This window comes from Stegostoma tigrinum, chromosome 5 (assembly GCF_030684315.1).
Source record: "Stegostoma tigrinum isolate sSteTig4 chromosome 5, sSteTig4.hap1, whole genome shotgun sequence".
NCBI classification, from domain to species: domain Eukaryota; kingdom Metazoa; phylum Chordata; class Chondrichthyes; order Orectolobiformes; family Stegostomatidae; genus Stegostoma; species Stegostoma tigrinum.
In genome coordinates, this window is record NC_081358.1 from 43,072,116 (window position 1) to 43,085,916 (window position 13,801).

The window sequence follows — 13,801 nt, forward strand, 5'->3', positions numbered from 1 at the left end:
TCTCTCTCCCCCCCATCTCTCTCTCCCCCCCATCTCTCTCTCCCCCCCATCTCTCTCTCCCCCCCATCTCTCTCTCCCCCCCATCTCTCTCTCCCCCCCCATCTCTCTCTCCCCCCCCCATCTCTCTCTCCCCCCCCATCTCTCTCTCCCCCCCATCTCTCTCTCCCCCCCATCTCTCTCTCCCCCCCATCTCTCTCTCCCCCCCATCTCTCTCTCCCCCCCCATCTCTCTCTCCCCCCCATCTCTCTCTCCCCCCCCATCTCTCTCTCCCCCCCCATCTCTCTCCCCCCCCCATCTCTCTCTCTCCCCCCCCCATCTCTCTCTCTCTCTCTCTCTCTCCCCCTCCCCCTCTCCCCCTCCCTCCCCCTCCCCCCCTCCCTCCCCCTCCCCCTCCCTCCCCCCCTCCGCCCCGCCCCCCCGCCCCTCCGCCCCGCCCCTCCGCCCCGCCCTCCGCCCCGCCCTCCGCCCTGCCCTCCGCCCTCTGTCCCTCCTCCCTCTGTCCCTCCTCCCTCTCCCTCTCCCTCTCCCCTCGCCCCCAAACCTTCCAAAAAGTGAAAACCACCTGATGTTTGAGATTACTCCTTGAAACCCTTGACTGAGCTGTTTGCCACGTGCCCACCTATCTCCCAATGTGATTTGGTATTAGATTTTGTCAAATAAGACTTCTGGCAAAACTCCTTGGGATATTCAGTATTGGTGGCATGTGAGCATGTCAGTCATTTTAATGTCTCATGTTTTGGATCTGTCAACTTCTGAGACTTCATTTCTATATTATATTAAGTCACTATATAAATGTTAGTTAGTACACAGGCTTGGTGTTTTTGTCAGTTTGGCTGTAAGGGCTTTATTTTGCATTGATAAATTGTACATATTTATTGAGTAATTTGCCTGTACTCATGTGAATTGAATCAGGTTAACAAATAATCTGCAGCAGCCAATAAATTCTGCTTAATATTCATCACATTTTTGTATTGTCGTATTTGAACTATATCCATGCAGTCTTCAAAATGCTTGAATTGCATGTACTGTAATTTTAAACCATAAGTTTGTGTAATTGTTGTACTTTGAGAGACTGCTTAAGTTGTACTGCTCAAGTTAGATGTTTAACTGGATGGCCTGGAAAAGGTAGGCTATGTTTCAGAAATGACAGCCGTTGGAAATGTTCAGGTGCACAGCTCTTTTGCAGGTCATTCTGTCTTTGAGAACATTGCCATGGTTTCTCATGGATTGACTCTCGGGTTGTTCTATTAGTCTAAACTTGCAAACATCCATGAAGATTCAGATTGTAGCATTTTGGTTAATAGAGGACACACACAAGCTTTCAGCATATTGGGAAGTTGTTATTGTGTTTGCCACGTGGTAAAATTTACAATTGGAGAAGGAATTGACAGGAAAATTTCAATGGTTTATTGCATCATGTTCAAAAAAAAACATAAATGCTATACATTAAGTGCTTTTACCTGTGCCACCAGTGATATTGGAAAAAGTATCACAGGAGAGCCGACCTTGGAAATGGCACTATGTTTAGGCAGAAGCACTTTTGTCTTGTGTATATTATAGCTATGGGACTGCTGTCAGTAAAAAGGTTGGAAATTAAAGGTAATTTCAATCGTTACTGTCAATTTATGTATTTTATAAGTAAATACAAGGAATGTATGTTGATGCTGCCAGGAGGCATGAAGGAATATGTTAATTAAATAATTAGATTCTGGAGTTATTTCTGACTACATTGCTGGTGGAAAACCTGAGTAGCAATGTGAAGGTGGAACATCACTCCAGTGAATGAATAAAGGTGTAACAATCCTAGAATGATATGTCCCGTTCATTCAATCATATTTGGTATAAAGATCTACTGACCTTAACCATTCTGGTTAATATAATATTAAAATACTAATGCTTTTATTTAAAGCTGTAAATCTGATATCCCAATAATAGTCTATTCAATGCTGCCTTAGAATAAGAGCAGCAAAAATGATAGATAAATCTGTGTGAAAACTTCAGGAGATGGCCAATTCCAGGATTTGGAGCAAGATATGGTAGAGAAGGATTATAAAACTGTGTCCCCTTCATAATCACAGAGCTCTGTTACCTAGTGACCAGTTAGCCCTCAGGCCTGCTCTGCCATTTAATAAGATCATCACTGACCTGATTGTGACCGTAAATCCACATTCCCGTCTACCCTGAAAATCTTTTATTGTCTGTCTTAGCAAGAATCTATCTACATCTGCCTTAAAAAATATTCATAGACTCTGCTTCCACCATCTTTTCAGGAAGAGAATTTCAAAGATTCGTGAAATCATCTCTGAAAATATTTCACTTAATCTATTTTAAAAGGCTGACTTTTGATTTTTAAACAGCGACTCATACATTTAAACTATCATGCATGAGAAAAAGTCCTGCCTATATCATCCATTATTGAGGTAGGAGGAGGAACATAATTGAGGGACATAAAGAAGGTAGGTCGGAAGAAATAATGGGAACTGCAGATGCTGGAGAATTCCAAGATAATAAAATGTGAGGCTGGATGAACACAGCAGGCCAAGCAGCATCTCAGGAGCACAAAAGCTGACGTTTCGGGCCTAGACCCTTCATCAGAGAGGTGTATGTCTCTGATGAAGGGTCTAGGCTCGAAACGTCAGCTTTTGTGCTCCTGAGATGCTGCTTGGCCTGCTGTGTTCATCCAGCCTCACATTTTATTATCTAGGTCGGAAGAAATGTGGCTCCTTGTTGAAGGGATCGGTGATTAAAGGCAAGAGTTTTAGACTGGGTGTGAGGGAGAGAAGATTCGCCCAGAAGTGATGGGACTCTGGAATTCCCTGTAAGGATAGCAGAGGCAGAAACTGTCAATGTTTAGGAAGTATTTAGATGTGCACTTGTGATGCCAAGGCATACACAACTGTGGGCTAAATGCTACAGAATGGGATTAGAATAATTAGGTTGCCGGTGACTGGTGCAGACGTGATGGGCTGAAAGCCTGTGTTGCAGATCTCACTTACTACTAAAACATTTCATTAGTCCATATTTATCTAATAGGCCAAGTTCTTTCTTATCATGCTTTGAATAACTGGTGGAATCTATTGTGGTCAATCATTACTAACACCATAAGTTCAAACTGCAAAAAATATCTTTATCTATAACTAATATCTCGAGTTGTCATTTGTGTCTTGGCCAACTTATGATATTTCATTGCAACAAAAAATTATTGTTGGTGTTATCTGATTTCAAATGGCCTGGAGTTCTCAAAACAGATTGACACTTCAGAAACATTTAAGTGACCCAATTTTTGATCATGGAGGAGTATATGGTGATGGAAGCAGGCAAGTGAGTGGAGTTATTTTATTGAATAGTAGAGCAGACCCAAGAGATCAAAAGACCTACTCCTCCTCATGACTGATTTATGTATAGGTGCAAAAAGTGATTTTGAACTAGTTTTTGATATTTTCTAACCAGTCTGCTCAGAAATGGTGTCATACATCTCTGAAATAGGTAGGACAGCTACCACTGTGCCGGTAGTTTTAATCTTTGTTGGAATTGAAGCAAGAGTTCCTTGTCTAAGTCAAATACTAATTTAGATACAGGCTATTTTCACAGTTTGGATGCTATGTCAGTGCAAAATAAGCACTCGTTACACCAAGACACCACTTACAATGTAAGTACACCTTTCATGGATCCAACTTTTAAGATCACTCCAAATGGAAATGGCCTCCATTCAGTACAGAAAAATTGAACATAAACATAATGATCACATTATGAGGAGGAACCCAGACAAATAATTCATTTTTCTTTCACAGATTCTTGAAGGGAATTCTTAAAATAATAGTTGGCTGATCACAAACACAGTATTTTGGGTAGAATTTAAGCAGGACTTGAAATACTGTACAATATTCTATTAAACGGATCCTTAAAAACCAGTCTGGCTCAAAATAAATGAACTTTTCCCAAATAAGTTGAGGTTGATTTGTGTGACGGGCAAGTTGTCAAATTCAACTTGTAACCTTCTGGCTAGGGGTCTGGCACCTTACGAATTTGTGTTCAGCCTTTTTAATTTTATTAAATTTACAATTGTATAGTGGAGATTTGTGATAAATATGCATTATCTTAGATTATATTGCTGATATTGGTTTTCATGTATAGAACATGATAGACCCTATCAGGTTGCCTATTGTAATTAAAATGAGGATACTCTGAGGTGTAATTTGCATGCTTAGTGCATTAGCACACCAGTTTTTTCCTCTGATACTTAAAAATAAAAGCAAGAGTTGTCAGTATCATAAGTGGTGTACAATTTCCCTGTCTAAATTGTGCTTTATCCAAGGTTGTGGTACATCAAAAGAACATTACAGTAATGGATTGCAGTACCACAAAAAAAACTGTTCTCAATCATGCTTCATTGAGCAATTAAACTTAATATACTGAGGCAGTACTGATGTGAAGAATTGATTACTTTATTCTCTGCTTACAATGGAAAAATTTACAAGTATGGGGTTTAGCGTTGGCCTTTTTTTAGTGCCCCTTGACCACTAATTTCTTCGGCTTTTTCAAGATAAAACAGGAATGTTACCCTACAAAAGAAAATGGAATATGTAGAACATAAATTTTAAGCTGGAGTAGGCTATAAAGCCCTTCAAGCCTGCTGTGCTAGTCAATAAGATAACGATTGATTTTTGATCTTAACTCCAACCTCCTGTCCAATCTCAGTATTTTCTGATTTCCCCAAGAGTCCAAAGCTAGGAAATGTTTTTAAGACATTTGAATGTTTAGAGGGAAATGCATCATTTTATTTTATAGAAAAGATCATGGAGTTGTAGCCCAACAACTTTTATGAATTTGTTTGACATCTGTAGTGACTTGTAATGGAGGATATGATTGCAGTGCATCCATTTAATGCATTCTGGGAATATTGGCAGTTGATGTGTGAGATCAGACAAAGATAGCAAAAGTGTGATAAAATTTTGGTCTGAAAGTCAATAGCTGTGCATTGGCATTAAAATAATGGATACAAAACAAATACAGTTGTGAGAAACTTGGGATTTCATAAACATTGACAATGGCATAAAAGGAATGGCTCAAATATTTCTTGAACTAATTATTGTAACTGATTCCAAACCATATTTCATAAAGTGAATGTTACTTGAAAATTACAGTATTATCAGGTGGTGAAGGAAATGTTGTTGAAAGCCCATTTGTTGTTAAGTGACCAAAATTCAGGATAAATTATTGAGTTGGCTTCCAGAGGAAAATTAAAATGACCTGAAAGAGTTTTTGCAATATGTGGGTAAAAGCTGAGAAGTACTAATCTAATTGCGCGAGATGTAAATAAAGGAATTGCTGTTCCAATGAAGTAACCTCCTTAATAGACTTAACCCTCGAACCTGTGCCAACTTTAGGAAAGAGATTGTCTTCGTCTTTGAGTATGCATTCAATATAATCAAAGTGCATTGCGGCAAATGAAGCTCATCTATAGTAATGGTGCCAAAACCAGATGGTACCCAATGATTATGTGTAGACTGTCACGAAGTCAATGCAGTTACAAATTTGATTCCTATCGTATTCTACGCCTGAAAGACTGTATTGAGAACCTGGGAAAAGCAACTTTAAATTTCTAAGTTGGAATTACTCAGAGAATTTAGCAGCTACCTTTATTGGAAAGAATGAAGGAAATTTTGGCTTTTGTGCCACTGAATGGACTGTGCCAGTTTAAAGTCATGACATTTGATATGAAAAATGCACCAGCCCCATTTCATTTTGTGATTACCCAGTTGTATAGTGTACATCGATCTGGTGATTCTTAGTCACACATGGAAGGAGCATTTGGATCATCCTTCAGAATTCTCTGATCCACTTTGGGAGATTATTTTGGTGACAAACCTGACTAATAGTGAGTTCACAAAAGCCCAAGTCATGTACCTGGGTATGGACAAATAAGCCAGTGGGATGTGTAAGCAAAAGCTTATCCCATACTATTAATGAAGAGGGAAGTACCATGATTCCTGGGGCTGTGTGGTTTTTATCAGAAATTTGTACTTAATTTTTTGCAGTGTGTTTGATCTGACTTGAAGTGGTGCGGAAAGTTTTGGTGGACGGAGGAATATCCAATGACATTTTATAGCCTGAAAGCTGCTTTGACCACTGCCCAAATGTTAACCACACCTAATTATGCCAGTCCATTCAAAGTGGCTACCAATGCGAGTGATGTAGGTGTCGGTGATGTACTTTTTGCAGATAATGATGAGAAGATTTTTTAAAAAACACCCAATATGTCTGTCTTTTTGGAAAATTGCATTATCAATCGGAAATATTCCACAATTGAAAAAGAGACCTTGAATTTTGATTTTGACGTTGCCAGATTTCAACATTTATATTGTCAGTTATATGTCAGAGGCAATTGTATGTACTGATCATAACTCTTTATGGAAAAATTTTAACGATTAAAAACTTCAGACTGTGTTTAGATGGAGCGACTTTGAAGGAAGATGAAGTGAAGGGAGGCCCGAGTGCCGGAATGGGACAGGCATTGGTCTTGTGCCTGGTGCGGGTGGCCAGACCATGTGCTGAGCTGCTGCTATTTGAAACTCTTACTGGACTGTAATATAAATCCTTAACTCTGTTATAACAATCTTACTTGTAACTTATTTTCCAGACATTGTAAGTAATGCTACTACTTTTCTTTCTAATCCGCTTTTGTATCCAAGATTTGTTCCTAGTTACTGGTCTCCAAGATGGTGCCATTAAAGGCAGCCATTGTAAAAACTTTTCACTGTACTCGAGGAGTAAGCATACAAACAATGTAAGGTATTTAAATTGTAGTGTACTAACAGTGTAAGGCCAAAGGCTTTTAAAAATGAAGCCTCTTGATGGTTCATTTTATTTAAGGGAGAAGATGTGATGATACCATTGTTTTAAGAGATGTATTTTGTCCTCTTCTTTTTATGAAGAAAGTCTGAGGTAGAGATGCAAAGCAATCAGCTCCAAAGTTCAGAGTAAACAGTTTGTGAGGCCTTGGGTTTTTCTTTAAACCTTGGAACAGAGCCAGGATTTTTAGCTCTCGGTTTCAGTAGTTGCTAGCCTGTGGAAGCTGGATGTGAAAGCTGTTATTCCTCTGCTTACTGTTAAAAGCTGGGGCTCCCTTCCTACTGCCAGAAATGTATATGAGACTATTTATTTTGCTGAATTTGCCTTTACCAAGGATGTGTTCATGGAATGTTACAATATTGACACAGTTAATTAGTAGTAGTAGTAGGGTGTGTGTATTTTATATAATTATTTTAAGCATTTTGATAATGTTACAGTTAAACTAATTCTTTTATTTTAATTTTGTCTGTGTTTCAGATATAGTGTATGAATTAAGTATGTTTCATATTGGAAATTACTTCTGATGCACAAAGAATGGTTGGTCATTTCGATATTTTTGTGTCTTTCAGTTGCTGTGACTGGCTTGCTAACATCTGCAGGCGAAAGAAACGGCTTAAAGCCCGCACAGTGTGGCTGGGACATCCAGAGAAGTGTGAGGAAAAATATCCAAGGAATGCAATCAAGAACCAGAAGTACAATATTTTTACATTTGTACCTGGGGTAGGTAATTGAAAACTTGCATGTCTTGGAACAACCTGTTGTCGCATCAAAATACAGAGGTCATGCAGTGGAAGTGGTGCTTTCCCTTCAGTTATTTCCAGTGTTGGTATTCACTTTCAATGTGAAAGTACATCCTAATCAGATGTGCCTGGCAATAATCAAAAACAATGTCAACATGTATTCTCATCAGAATGAAAATCACAATATTGCCTGCATTGTGTCATCTACAAATATGGTGATGAAATGCTACTGTTACCAAATTTTGAAAAAAAAATTAAACTTTCATTCTTCAATAGTAAAGATAGGAAGGGTCTCTTGGAAAATATTTTCCATGTTGTTGAGAATGGCTGTGTGCTTCTGAGATTACTTTCCGTAAAAATTGCACTCTGCTTAAGATATGAAATGCACTGCCTTAGTGGTTACACAATCATGGCTTCTGGAAGAGAATTGGATAATTGAAGAAAAAAGAAATTGTAGGGCAGCAGGAAAAGCTGGATGAGTGTTGCTAGCCAGTTGCTCTTAAACTGGCATGACAGTTTTGAAACGAAGTCTCCTGTGTTGTTGTAAACTATTCTTAGCAAACACTCTTCCATGTGTTTTAAGATTTATAATTTTGCCATATCACTTCAGTATTGACATTGGCAAGGATCAGTTAGGGATCACATTTAGCCATAAACCCCATAACTACAAACTTTGTCTTATTTGACGTGGTGCAGGATGACTGTGATTAAACTTGACAGTAACCTCTGTCAACATATAGCGAAATAAATACAAATACTCATGGATACAATACAAACACTTTTGGATTTTAGCAACCGGTCGAAAATTGAAAACTGTGACAGTGAATTTGAAAAGAGTCTCTTAGTTGCTTACAAATAACAGCAATCCCGTTGTATGACTTGTCACTCCTGTCTACATAGAATTACATTAAGTATACAGAACAGAACCAGGCCATTTGGCTCAATTGGTCTACCTGCATTTATGCTCCACCTGAATTTCCTTGCAGTAATCACCTAACCTTTTCAACATGACTATATATTCCTTTTTGTGTGTGTTTAGCTGGCTTCCTTAAGCTTCAAGTGTACCCTGTGGTAAGGAATTAATGTTCTCCGTACTCTGGGTGAAGAGGCCTTTCCTGGATTTCCTTTTTGGATTTATTAGTGACTTGGTCTCCCCTACAAATTGAAAAATCTCATCATCTACTTCATCTAACCTTTTCATAATTTTAACAACATCTTAAGTCACGCTTGACCAAATCCGGAGCTTTGCTATTGGATGAAGTACAAGCACACAGTTGTCCGCGTGTAAAATTGAAAAATTAATAGCCTACTTCAATGGGCATCTTCAAGGAAACAAATATAGCTTTTTAATATTCCATAGAAATGCTGCAAGCATTAAAAAAAAAGCAAATATCTAAGCTTTTAAATTGATTTGAAATTTTGGGTTTAAGACATTTCATCTAAAGTAATAAGGAATGTGGCTGCTTGTGTTGTTATTTAAAACAAAGTTGATGTTTTCTGACTCTCACTTAATGAAAAACACGGATTCTTGTTGTTCAATGAATCAAAAAGACTCAGTGCAAATTCTGGAACATGCAGCAGCATGTGAGGCTTGTTACCTTCCATTATGATCGTGTTGGTATACTGTTGAGAAATTGTTTGGACATGAGCTCAAAAACATAATCATTTGCATTTTAGGAAATACTTCCATACAAGATAAAAGTGCTCTTCTGAGGTTCAGCAGTTAAGTAATATGCAATTTTTTTGTGGGCTCGTTCTGGAATAATAACTTTCAAATTCAGTGAAGTGAATAGATGTCCTGTGTTACATGTACAGGTGCCTCTTAAAATTGTTGTTTGAATTGATCCAATTTTGAAATGTCGTTGACCTGAAACATTGGTCAGAACCTACTGCAAAGATAATAGTGTATAAATGACACATGCTGTTATTAACGTGCATACCAGCCAGAAAACTCAGGGGATTAAGATTTATGCCATGAACTGTGAATTTGGTCAATTTGGTTTGCTTCATGTAATCAGCACACTGCCCTCATACGCTTTATTTTTCAGACCATGTGGGCTTTACATGTTCTTTTCTCATTAAAGTCATTGTAGAAAGTTAAGTTTGGTAATTAAGAGTACTTTTTAAATTGTGCGAAAATTGTTAATGCAACACAAAATCAGCCAAGTTCTGAGATTAAAAATGTAGAATATCATTTCTTCCAGAGCCAAGTTGCGGCTGAATATCTGTGTGCCCTTCTGTTTCAAACCAAATTCATATATCTGATATTTGAGACTTATAGGTATTTTGCTGCCCACCCTGTTCTTGCAACAAGTTGTAGTGCAAAGATGTCTCACCAGTGCAAAGGTGCTGAAAAACATTAAGTTCTGCCCCATAAACTCTCTCGCTCACCTCCCACCCCTGATGTCCTTTGACCTGCTGGATATTTCCAGCATTTTCCATATTGTTCTAGATTTTCAGCAAGTGCAATATTTTATTTTTGTAAAGCATTTCCCTTTCCTCTTATTCTCCTTGTGATCTTCTAAGCACTTCCTTTATATTGTATGGCATTGCTTGCTCTGAAATATATTTTGTTTATGAAAACAGTTGTGGAATGAAATTACCAGTCTGATTGTAATGTTATTTTTCAGGTATTATATCAGCAATTCAAGTTTTTCTTGAATCTTTATTTCCTGGTGGTATCATGTTCGCAGTTTGTGCCATCATTGAAGATAGGCTATCTGTACACATACTGGGCTCCTCTGGTAAGTGATTTTTTTCACGTCCTAAACTTTCTACATGAAGAACGGTAATTGTCAAGCATTTCTGAAATTATAATTATTTAAGAATTAAAATTAGTCCTCAAATGCTGATTCATGAGGCTGTTAAGTTTATTGCACAAGTGTTTAACTTTTGCCTTCATCTATGTTAATACTGCTTTTAAGTGCAAGTTTTCCACAATTTAAAGCAGTCAGTCAATTATATGGGTGTGATTAGGGCTGCAGCCTGTTGTCGGATTGGGGGCTGTGATCTTTGTCATTTCCACATGGCTGCCTTGGGCCTCTAAAGGTAACATAACACAATGAATTTAATTTTTCAATCAACAAAGCTATTTGGTGCTTTTATGTAAATAGTTTGGATCATCTTTAAACAATTTGAGAAGTACCTTGAGTAGAATCAAAAGTTGTAAAGAGAGGATTTTGCTATAGTAAATGGCAGTTACTTTTTGCCATTATTTAGTTCTGGAATTTGGTTTTAAAATAGCAAGGCTGTTTTAATTGGGGTATCTATTGGAGAAGCTAAGAATATGTGCAAGTTTGTATTGGATACAGAATACATTCTATAAAGGGCACCTGTTTCTACAAGTCATAATTGGACATCCTTTGGTGAAACAGATGTTATGGTACAGAAGGTCAGTGAAATAAGTATGTCATTTGCACTGAAGATGAAATTTAGTTCAGATCTCATTCATTCAGGCTAATGTAGGCTCCCTTGAACTAGGATGTGTTCAAGAAAATCACATCTAGCAATGTTTCTAAGTAACAGTGGAATTTAAACATTGTACAATTGGGATGCTTAACATTTTTTCAAGAATGAAACTTTTGTAAATAGCTTTTTGTTCACTTGTTACACAATTTTAAATGCATGTTCGTTTGGCCATTCTTTTCATTAAGTTCTAGCTTGTATTGAATAATGTTTATTATTTCAAGTTGGGCAGGTGGTGTAGAAATTGAAATATTTAGCCCCTGGCGGAGAGTACTGGTGCTAACATCAATTGTAAATTAACTTTTGCCACTTTTTGTTCAATTGTCTAACAATGATGACTATCTGTGAGAAGAAAGCTCCACAAGTGAGAGTGACTGCGTTTGATATCAAGGCAGCATTCGATTGAAGTCAAGGATCCATTGCAAACTGGAGCCAATGGAAATTGGGGTGGGAGAGCTCTCTGCTCGTTAGAGTCGTGCACAGAAGAAAGGAAGTTGGTTGTGGTTATATGTCAATCATCTTAGCCACAGGTCATTTCTGTGGTGATCCACAAGTTGGTTTTCTATGCCCTACCATCTTTATCTGCTTTATCAATGAGCTCTCCATCATTTAGTCACGAGTTCATACAATTATCAGTACTGTTCAGCACCATTTGCAATTCCTCAGATGATAGGACATGGCCTGAAAAATGGCATGTAAAATTCACACCACAAGTGTCAGGCAGTGAACAGTTGCAACAAGAGAGAATCTAACCATTGTCCTTTACGTTCTATGGCAATACACCACTGACTCCCCCACTATCCGTACCCTGAAGAGATTGTTTCTGGTCAGTGGCAGATGTAGACCAGTCTTTTAAATACTGCTAGTACACGAAGTTGGAAATTTTATTGGGAGTGAAACACCCCTGGCTCCTTGAACCTGATTCACTGTCTAAATAGCACAGATCAGGAGTGTGATGGGATGGAATCTTATGCACTTGCTTGGTTGAGTGCAGCTCTGAAAACTCTCAAAACTTGATATCACCCATCACAAAACAGTTAGCTGATTGGCATTCAATATAATTCTTTTAATATTCACTCCTTCCACCAACAGCACACAATGGCAACTGTGTACTATTTCAACAGCTCACGAGGTAACACCTGATCATCAGGGCTTCAATCACACACCTTTCAAGTTCATGACTTTTACCACAAAGAATAATATCCGATTCTCGGAATAAAATCTGCATGTTCCCTTCTAAGACTCTCACCATTTTGACTTGGAACTGTTATTGGCTCAAATTCTGAAACTCCTTCCTTAACAGCCCTGTGGATGTACCTGTACATGTGGACTGCAGCAGGTCAAGAAGGCAGTTCATCACCACCTTCTTGAACAGCTAGTGATGGGAAATACATGCCGGCCCAGTCAGTGGTGCCACGTTTTCTGTGAATGAATTTTTAAAAACAGCTCACTGTGTTGTAGTGGAACCTGGAATTCCCCTCTTAATAGCTCAATGGATGAACATGAGCCACATGAAACTATGGAGGTTCAAGGAAGTGGATTGCACAACCTTAGGGACAGTTAAAGACAATGCAAGCCTTGCCAATGGTGCTCCTATCACACAAATTAATTTTAAAAATATTCTATTGTTATGGAAAAGCTTTGATAGTAATGTAATACATTTAAAATAGCAAAAGTTGTTCTTTAAAAAAATAAAATAAGTGCTTTTCACACTTCAGGTTTGTCCTATGTTTATTCAACATGTTTTTGAAAGTAGATGCAGTGTGAGTTTTCTGATAAGTGTAAAGTCTATGTTGTTGTGTTTTTCTGCTTTTTTAAAATTGTGGACTGAAATGAACTGTTTTAAGACCAGTGTTTTAAAGGAAGGCTATATGCTTTGAAAACAAGTAACCTGACGCATGGGGCAAGCATTATGTAAACAACTGTTTGAGCAAGCACTAGTTGAAATTTGGGTTCTGGATGAACTGGAGCAGGACGGTTATATATAGATGCAGCTGGGTAGCAACAAAAAGTTGACTAGTTGTGGACTAGTGATCAGTTATCAATGAGAAAAGCTTTTTGCCTGCCAGCAACAGCGTGATTGAATCTCATGATAACTGAACAGCTTGGAGCTGGGTACAAGATATAGAGAGAAGTGATTTGACCTCCTCCAGCTCAGGAGCTTTCTCTTCTCTGCAGTCCACCCTCTTTAAACCCAAAGAAAGCCTGAAGAAATCTTTTCTTCAGTTATAGTAAGGTGTGAACCATCTTTAAACTGATGAGTCAGAAACCTTTGAAAAGTAAACCAGCCCCCAAACATCTCCTGCAAGCCAGTGGAAGCATCTGGAGAAAGAAACCTGAAATGCAATGTTCTAACCGGCATAAGAATGACAACAAAGTGTGACACTAGATGAGCACAGCAGGCCAAGCTATGCCTGCCTCTCTTGTAGGTTAAGTGGAACAATCCCTCTTCCGCACCTACACTGGCCCTAAACCTCTTCTCTTCCTTCATTACATTGACTGTATCGGTGCCGCCTTGTGCTCCCAAGGAGCTCGAACAGTTCATCTACTTCACCAACACCACCTACCCCCAACCTTAAGTTCACCTGGACTATCTCTAATGCCTCCCTCACCTTCCTGGACCTCTCTGTCTCCATCTCGGGCAGCCACCTCGAAACCGATATCCATTTCAAGCAACTCATCCCTCACACCCTGACCCCGCAATAACAACCAAAAGAGAATCCCCCTCATCCTCACCATAGCAC

General features: G+C 38.6%; 1 protein-coding gene across 2 annotated transcripts in view; it reads left to right on the forward strand.

The window, feature by feature from the left end:
* The window catches only part of atp9b (ATPase phospholipid transporting 9B), a 384,890-nt gene that overhangs the window by 96,709 nt on the left and 274,380 nt on the right, over positions 1-13,801 (forward strand). For both annotated transcript variants that reach the window (XM_048529464.2, XM_048529465.2), the window contains exons 3-4: positions 7,422-7,572; positions 10,223-10,336. In XM_048529464.2, coding sequence (XP_048385421.1) covers positions 7,422-7,572; positions 10,223-10,336 — 265 coding nt within the window. The remainder of the gene's footprint in view (positions 1-7,421; positions 7,573-10,222; positions 10,337-13,801) is intronic.